At 32.5% G+C, this 9,315-nt stretch overlaps 1 protein-coding gene across 1 annotated transcript in view; it reads right to left on the reverse strand.

The window, feature by feature from the left end:
* Nucleotides 1-6,152: 6,152 nt before the first annotated feature.
* Nucleotides 6,153-9,315, reverse strand: part of LOC134845963 (neuronal acetylcholine receptor subunit alpha-10-like) — a gene marked incomplete in the record, with an annotated part of 60,906 nt that continues 57,743 nt past the window's right edge. The window contains 2 exon segments of the mRNA XM_063863107.1: nt 6,153-7,146; nt 7,489-7,595. Of these exon segments, the coding sequence (XP_063719177.1) occupies nt 6,461-7,146; nt 7,489-7,595 (793 nt within the window).

Here is a 9,315-nt window from a genome sequence, read left to right on the forward strand (position 1 = left end):
TTTTAAATTTTTTTTCACGTATTTTTCTTAATATTCTTTATTCAGATGCTATGAAATAAAAAGTGACATATTTTGCATGTGCTGGTGTGTCTTGCGTTTTGCCTCTTTTTTTAATATTTTTTAAGACTTATTTTTGCGCTTATTTTAATTAGTAAGATTTAACATTTAGAAAGACTTCATTTTATAAGACGAAAAACATTGCGTGTCAAATATCTTGAATTGAGATTTTGAATTATAGCAAGCAACCAATCCTCGATAACTTGTTTTTGAGCTTTGCAGATCGCAGTATCTTTTAGATGCTGTAAGAAACTTCTGCTAAACCAAATTTTTTCTAGGAAAAAAAACTAACTTGAGTGCAATTATTCTGTTTTTTTTTAAACATAGAACGAAAAATTTTGCATCTTGCTACAACAATCGGCAGTTTTTGCTGTATTTGGTAGCTCTTGGAAAAATTTCGGTCTCTGGATGCAATTTCTTTCACTTGTCGGTTTTCAAGCAGTATTTTCTTGTTGACTTTAGTAGATTAACTGGTTTTTATCAATTTTTCAAATCAAAACTCGACTCCGCCAAATTCAAACAATTCAAACCAATTTTTCTCACCCTATTTTGAATTTTGAAAATTTTTTAAGGTCATTTAACTGAAGGGGCGGCTCAAAATGGTATATCAGTTGAAGCATGCCAAGATCATTTTGGTACCTGAATTTGCGGAAAAAAAAGAAAAGCTAAAACAAACCCGAGTACAAAGTTTCTCCCCATTTTCAATGGTCGGAACAATTAGGCTTCGAAAAGAAACCCCTGTGAGCTTTGATTAAAAAAAAATCTATGAAAAAAGAGTTCTCATTTGTCTTTCTTTCATTAATACACTAACCAAGCGCATTTTCTGCAGTGAATAGACAATTTATTTTGAGAATGTGAACACAGTCGGACAAATTTTTTCTTTAGTCGAATTGGTCAAAACCACCAGTTTAAGTTGAAGGAATCTAGTTAAAAACAGTGATTTTTTTGGTCGATTCGGTTGAAACAAAACCTCAACCCCTCCTCAACACGGGTAATATCATTTAAGAAGCTTGCTTATCAGAAGAAGAGGTCAGTAAGAAGGGCAAGAAGAGAGGTGGGCCAATCCTGCGCCAATGGAACTCGCGAGATATTTTGCTGAGCATTTTAAGTGAGAATAAACTGGAATAACCACCCGCACCGTACATGGCGTCAACATTTTTGGGTATTTTCCAGTCGAAAAACTTCGGACTAAGAAATATATCTGCATCCGTCCGCAGAACAAAATCATAATGACTGACTATTGATTCAATACTAGCATCTCTGAGAAATGCGTGGGTTTTGATATACGGATACTTTTCAGGTTTGTAGGGGAGTCGGCGGAAATAGCAAGTTGCTGATTTTCGAACTAGTTGTTTTGTCGGTTCAATGAGCTCTTTGCAGTCAATAGGTAGTCGGTCACATGTTCTATCCTCGCAATATGCAATGATATCCACTTTGTTAGCTCTTTTAGGGATCATTAGTTTTGTGCGAAGAACGCAATAAACTTTTGATTTTTATTTTTAAAAACTTCTTGTTTTTGACCTGCTCAGAAAATCATTACATTTATAATCATATTAAATAGCAGCTCAAATGTTTTATTGTGAAGAATTTTTTGTTTAAAAGACTCAATTCAATCCGCTCTTTTTGACCTTTGAAAAGAGAGGAACTTTACATTTGGACGTTTATTGTTTTTTTTTTGCTTTATATATATTTTGTCCATTTTTTTCCATTTTTTTCTTATTTGGTTTTTGAGGATATTTATAGTTGATTAGGCCGAAATCACTAGTTTTATACGCATTTGTGTAGTTTTTTCCTAACACCACACACAAAACGACACTAATTTTTTGTAGTTTCTTATGAATGTGGTCGGAATATTCTGTGCCACTTGCATAGCAACCAACTTTTATTGTTTGCGTGAATGAAAAAGGTTTCAAATAATTTTTCTTTTTCTAGAGAGACTTTTCAAAACATGTTACGATATGTTAGGAAAAAACAACCCACGCGATGTTTCCTTTTATCGATTCCTTTTGTTTTTCCTTTCCATCGATATTCCTTTTCATTTTATCAAGAGTACTAAGAAACAAAATCTTGTTGATAATTAAATAATCAATAGTTTATGATAGAATTTTTCCGTTTACCGCATTTCAAAAAGAAAAAAACCTCGGTTAAACTGGTTGCTTTAGCCTGCTAACATGTAAAAATTAAACGGGGCGAAATGAAGTTAAAAGTAGTAATTGAAAATGGCTCCAGAATAAAATTTTTGCTATTTGCTTTAGGCTGAAAAAGACAATTTTCTCTAAAATGGTCCCTTGAGGGGTCTGTGGCCCATTTGTAGTGAGTCAGAACATGTTTCCAGGAACTGTGCATCATAGAGGTAAAAGTAAACCAGCTGGGAGATTCCACGTTGAAAACATGCTGACCTGCATTCAGAAACGTCAAAACTGCCACTCTGTCAAATAACCGGTCATCTTTCTCCAACTTTAGATTCGGAACATCAAATTGAGGAAAAATGGTGTCTTGCGTCTTCTGGATTTTCATCTCAAGATTGAGTTGTGGGTTCTTTAACACCCTCATTATTGATAAATCCAGGTCTAAGTTTTGCTGCAATTTCGCAGATATTTTTGGTCGGTACAATGATGTGAAAATTAAGAGAAAAAATAATAAAACTATAAAAATGGGAAATTTAATGTTTGTAAATCGGCAACGAGCAAGCTTCATAATAGAGAAATAGCTCAAATTGTTTTGGCGCTAAGACGCGTGCAAGCAATAAATAGCCCTGAATGTTCCGACTGCATTTTAAATAACATTTTTTGGCAGAAAAATTGACGAAATAACCAAAGAAAAAGAAAAACACTTGTTCCGCTTTTTGCAGTGATAAAGGAACGCAAAATATTGCGCGTTAACTTTGCCGAATTGGACAATTTAGCAATTTAAAAAACCCGTAATTTTCCGGAAAATAATCACAGGTAAAATCTTTTTTCGAAAGATTTTACGGCCCAAGCATAAAAAACGATCAAAAAAACGGCCCAAGCATAAATATTCTGTTTTCTTCGTAACAGAGCAAAACAATGATGACCCTGACTGCAATTAGTTTTCACGGAGTCGTTTAAAATATATTAATTGATGATTTTTTTTAAAGAAAAAAATTCAAAAAAATTATTTGGAGATTTGTTGTTGTGCAAAGATCACGCTGTTGAGATTACGCTGTGCAAACTTCAAAGTGATGCTTTTTATATATACCAAAGTTTCAAATAGACATGCTTCAATTTTTTTGGGGTTGATTACTCAGATAGGTGTAATCTCCGCTTACGCGTTATTTCTCCCAAAATGACCGGCCTGGCAATCTTCGAACCCTCATAATTACACAAAAAATGATCACAGATGAAGTTTTCATTTAATTTGAGCTCAATACTACTTATTTTTAAGCTCAGACGACTGATATAAAATATTTATGTCAAAATTGCTAATTGAAAAATCGAAATCAGTCGGAACATCCATCAAACTAATCCATGAACAGAAAGCTGCCAAAAATTATTGTCTTTAAAGTTTTTACTCCAACTTTGGAAGTAAGGATGGAATATTTGTGCTCGGGTGGTTTTTCTCCAGACAAGTTTCGACTTTTTAACTAGGAATTTTTGACGAAATAATTTTCTTTTTTGTCAAAGTGTGGTATTGTCTTGCGCTCAATTTTAAAAAAAATTTTCACCGGTGATCCTTTTATGCTTAATGATGGGGACCAATTTGATCAACTTGATCAACGAGCGATATACTTTTGGCTAGTAAAGCGTAGGCGGAGATTTAATCCGTCATAAAAAATTGTCTCAATTTGGTTTGAGGCATGCTATTTGATCTATTTACTACTTTTCTTCTTGCCAAACACATCGCTTTGTACTTTATGTAGCATGTGAGGTGATGGATTAAAACAATAGTTTTGGAAACTTTGTAATTTTTGTAAAAGCGTTCACTATTCCATAGATCTAAAAGGCATTCGGAACGTTTAGGGCCTCGCCCTGATACCAGCAGTCTTGTTTAAGTTAGTACCGAGTATTGCCTCCTCCTCTAATGCAATTGAAGAGATTGTTGAAGAGAGCTGTAAAAAACAACTAGTGAATAATGGACAATCAAACAAAAACAAGTTGCTGTTATTTTTTCTTGCTTTTGAGCATTAACTAAAACTGTACTAATTATGAGAGTCAACCGTCATATATTGACTTTAGTGAAAAAAAAGTTTTCATTAGAAAAATTTGGATGTATTATAATTGAAACATTTGGGTCACCGTACCATTTACATACAAAATGCAATGTTGTAAGATTGAATGAGAACCTAAGAGCAGTACTGATCTTATTTGTAGGATATTTGGGAGAGAAAAGAAGATTAACAGTATTTTCAATGGTAGAAAAATACCTAATTAACGAGAAGGGCTGACGTTAAAAACAATTCATGAAAACTCTATTTTTTGTTGAGAAGTAAATTGAAAAATATCTTATAAAATTTTAAAAATTTTTTGAATAGAGCATCATAATGCAAATACGTCTACCATTTTTCTCTTGAATTGTTGTCAAAAACACTTAGAAATAAAAAAACTTTATTTTATTTATTCATTTTTATACATATATATGCACAATAAGATATTTTAAACATGTTATACAAACATGTATATAATTAAACAAAATGTTTATTATGTATAAATCTAAAAGATGTTTACACCTTTATATGCTATTTTTATTAAAAAAATTTAGTTTTGATTGTTTTCCCTAATTAAAAGTTGGAGCTGTCAAAACACTTTGGCCTAGAGTGAGAACTGATGTATCATATAAGCATCGTCCTTGATCCAATCAACTTAAAATTTTAATTTTACGTGTTCTTACATACACTTTACTTAACAACTTTTTTTTCTGAAAAACTTATCTTTAATGTTTCATAGAATCTGTATTTTTAAACATTCCCCAAAACAGTTCTGCTTAGAGCAGACAAAAGAGATAAAAACCATTTTTTTTTACAATTCACACTTTAACTTTAACTTTGACAATTTCTGAACACAAATAACACAAACGAAGGTTCACCTTAAAATCTGGGCCTTAAATTAAAGTAAAAAACTGTGTGGCAAATTGGTTTGCGTATAAAAATAGTCCCTCCTCATTTATAGTGGCTTTTTTCAGATTAGAACAAAAAAATTAAGGTGTAAAGGTTTGTGTAATGACCATAGATTTTGTGGTCAGTGCTTAAAAACAATATAACTACTGCGGATTTGTTATTTGTTTAAGACAAAACTTGGCTGACTAAAAACGGTTGACCAGTTACAGAAAAAATTAGATGTCTAACAGAAGCTGAAAAAACATCGGAATTGCGTGAAATTTTTTTTTGTTAAACTAGATCAAAAAGGTGAGCAAATTCGCTGGGAAATCGGAAAAGTAAATTTTACTTTCGATTCTAGAAGTCCATTACGTTTTTCGTGATCGCTATAATTTTGCTTTTCTATATAATTTACCTTCGTTTCATGAAAAGAACGGAAGCGAACTTGAAAATTAGAGGTGAGAGCGCGAAAAATCAAATTTTAGCGTGAATAATTTTTAAAACTTTTCCTGAAAAACAAAAAAAATCATTGTGTCCTTTATAGGAATCTGAACTAAGTTTATCAACTCTTAAAAACAAACCAGGAAATTCGGTCAACCTAGAAAATTGCACGGCCATAATTTAATCTTATGGCTGTTATGACTAAAGTTTGTCATTTTGAGCTGAACTTTTTTTCACCATAATCTGTTTGTATAGCTAATTTTGAAATACAAAAGACAAAAATAGTAAAAATTTTAAATTATAAATAAATACAAATAAAAAAACTGAATCCTCAGTGCTATGTTAAATTTATTCTACAATTCGTATTGCGTTACATGATTGATCACATAGATCTGATTAAAACATGATTTAAAACTGATAGCAACAGAAAAATTAATGGCAGAAACAAAATCTTCGTCAAATAATTACAAGTTTTGAATCTGGCTTTTTGTAAACCTTTTAAATTGTATATTTTCAATTTAACTAGACTCAAGCTTTGGAGATCAAAGTGATGATTGTTGTAATCTTTTTGACGAATTTTTGAATAACTGATCTTTGATGCTATTTTTAAGGAAAATGTGTAAGATTCAATATTTCATGAAAAAAAATTCATTTCCACAGCGACTCGATCGTCTTTTATGCAGATTTTTTTCTGTGCATTTCACAACAAAAACATGTGTTCAAAACCAGTTGCAGTTTCTTGTTTTGGTCAGAGAAAAATTAAACAAGTTAGAAAAATAGACGATTATTTATTTAAAGGAGAACTATTTAAATGATTTTTCACGCCTGAAAAAGTTAAGAAGACCAGTGGCACCTTGTGTATCAATAAATCTACCCAGTGCAATGTGGCAGAACCCAGTGATTGATTTGCTATTCATTAGATGAGAATTGCTCACAGAGGTTGTCTGAAATGTGAGATGACGCAACTGCGACATCGACAAAACAGAACTTAAAAGTGATCGCCATTATAACCGCGCAAAGTGCAAAGAAAAATGCAAATAATTTGTCCATAAGTTGTGAAAGATTTCTCCATTCATATTCGATCATCTGAAGTTCTTCATACTTGTGCAGAAATTTGGTCACGTCGTTTAAACTTTTCACAACCTGCCCATTTGAACACAAATGTGCGGTCTCACTAGCGACTGATTTTTTCGCTTTAAGTGGACTTTTACTGGCCGAATGAATTTTTCGGTCGTTCGGTATTGTTACGTAGGCTTCAGAAGATCCGTTTCGATGCTCAAAACTTGGTAGTGGTTTTTCCATACCAGGAATAGATCCCAACAATGGCGAGTTTCCAATTTGGCAAAAATGTTGGTCAACTGAGTTGTAGACTACGTTTATGGGACTAGGCGGCGAGTTCAAATTGGTTCCCAAGGAGCCGCAGTTTTTAGAGAGTAGGTTGTGCCGGGGTGCTTTGCGCCACAACAAGAAAAGCAAGCGTCGGAGTATGACTGGCATAGGCTGGTGCTGTCTGGCTCTGTGGAAAACACATAGGACGAGCGAGTTGCAGAAGGTGGAAAGAGTGACCATACTAATTTGCACGATGAAAAAAGTACCTGGAAATAAATGAAATCTTTTACAAATTTTGATAATGATAATTTGTTCCCAGCAAAAGTCCGAACTCAGACTTATTTACATAATTACCCATTTATCTAAAATAACTAAACTCAAGCGATCGCCATTTGACAAATTATGTCCATTTTCCGACATCCCCTTTACAATGAATACCTAGTTATTAAAGTAAAAGGACAAAAGTGTATTCTACGAGGGATACTAGGGTATAAATCAATAATAGATATCACTTTTGCTGGAAACTGTTTTTTTAGTCAGAATCAAATGCTACATGTTGCAGTTTTGTGTCAACTAGGGTAAATTAAAGCGGATAAAACTTTGCCTACCGAGAATGGGTGCGTTCTTGGAACTGGGAGGCATGGCTTCTGCCACTCTCACATTGTTTACAGCCAGGGAAAGCAGAATGGTGATATTAAGGGCTATTTTCTCGCCACTAAAACAGAATACAGATCATAAATCTAATAAGCTCCTCCCCCTTACTCCCATAGGGGGCGGTTTATGAGCGAGTATACGAACTTGGATCTGAGTCGAACTTTTTGAAGCGTTTTATTTTATGAGTGTTCTGAGCGCCCAGTTTATGATACAGTATGCCAATTTGGATCTCAGTTGACTTTTTGAGCCAATCAGAATTGCGCATTATAAACTTAACGGGTAGCAAAATAAAACAATTAATTGGTATGATGGAGGATCTTTAGTCTCTTAACGGTAGGTGATGTTACTTAAATACCATAAAAAAATAAAGACGATTGAGAATCAAGAATCATTGATGTTTAGATGTGTTCCGATAGATATCTTTGTTTTGGCATGTTCGCATTGTAGATAGCAATTGAACGATCTCCCCCTAAATCAATTCAGAGGGGAGACTGTTGTTCCGGGTGAGTTTTCGGGTTTTCTAGTTTTTCTTTTTTATTTTAAGATCAGGTACTACAGAAAACATCTGAATTTGTCGAGTAAGATATCACAGAAAAATTCAAACGACCTGTGCCTTGAATAACCCGTTTGAAATTTTTGAGCTTTAGTCTAGTTTCAACCGAACAAAGCAAGCAACCCGCACTGACAAAAGTAGATAAGAAATAATAAGCTTGAATAAATTATGCAAATTGAGATTAGCTCTAGTATGAAAACAGTACAAAGGTTGAACAGATAAGATTGATTTGGATCTTTTTAAAACTAATTTATATTGATCTTAAATTCCAGCTAAAATATCAATCTATTTTGATTTTGAATCGAGTTAAATCTATTTTTCCAGTCTTTTTTGTTTCCTTTATTGCATTATTTATTGATATTTATGGGGGATTTAAATCTTTTTTTTATTCGAAATATATTATTTTATCTGTCTTGAGTTGTTGTTGCATTTATTTGTTGTCCATCATTTTTCATTAGACATCCATAGCGTCTGGTCGCATATTAAAAAACTGAATAGTTTTCAAAATTCAAATTATTTTTCAATTTGCAATGATTTTAAATTTGATTTATTTTGACCATTTTCTTGATTTGTTACACTTTTTTCTGCTTAAAACTTGGTTTAAGTTAATGGTTTCCTACGATTTCCTTGCAATTTTTTACGCTCAAAATTTGATTTGGTTTGGCAATTTTTTGTTTTGTTGCAGAAATTTTTGCTCAAAATCTGATTTAGTATCATGAGTTGCTATGCTGTAATTCCATATTTTTGAGCCCAAAATCTGTTTTACATTGATTATTTTCATGTTTTTTGTGAGCTTAAAATCTAATTTGTATCGACCTTTTTTCGATTCGTTACACGGGTTTTTGTTTAAATTTGATTCATTTTGATGATTTTCTTCAATTTAATTGCATGTTTTTAAGCTCAAAACCTGATATACATCAACTATTGTATTTGTTACATACTGAAATCTACTTGATATGGATTTTTTAGATACTAAAATCCTTTTGCTCAGTTTTTTAAAATAATTTAGATTAGGATGGATTTAAGTAAGATTCGATTTTAGATGATTATCAAATCAATTTCACAAGTTTTTTACACACTTGAATCGATTCAAAATTTTTAAGAAAGATTAATTAAAACCCATTTAAAATCAATTTAAATCAATCTAAAACCACTTTTGTCAGTGCGGCGAGTAGGTTTTATGAAATTTTTCTTAAGTAGTGAAAAACTTACTCCGGCAACAACTACT

This window comes from Symsagittifera roscoffensis, chromosome 5 (assembly GCF_963678635.1).
Source record: "Symsagittifera roscoffensis chromosome 5, txSymRosc1.1, whole genome shotgun sequence".
NCBI classification, from domain to species: Eukaryota; Metazoa; Xenacoelomorpha; order Acoela; family Convolutidae; genus Symsagittifera; species Symsagittifera roscoffensis.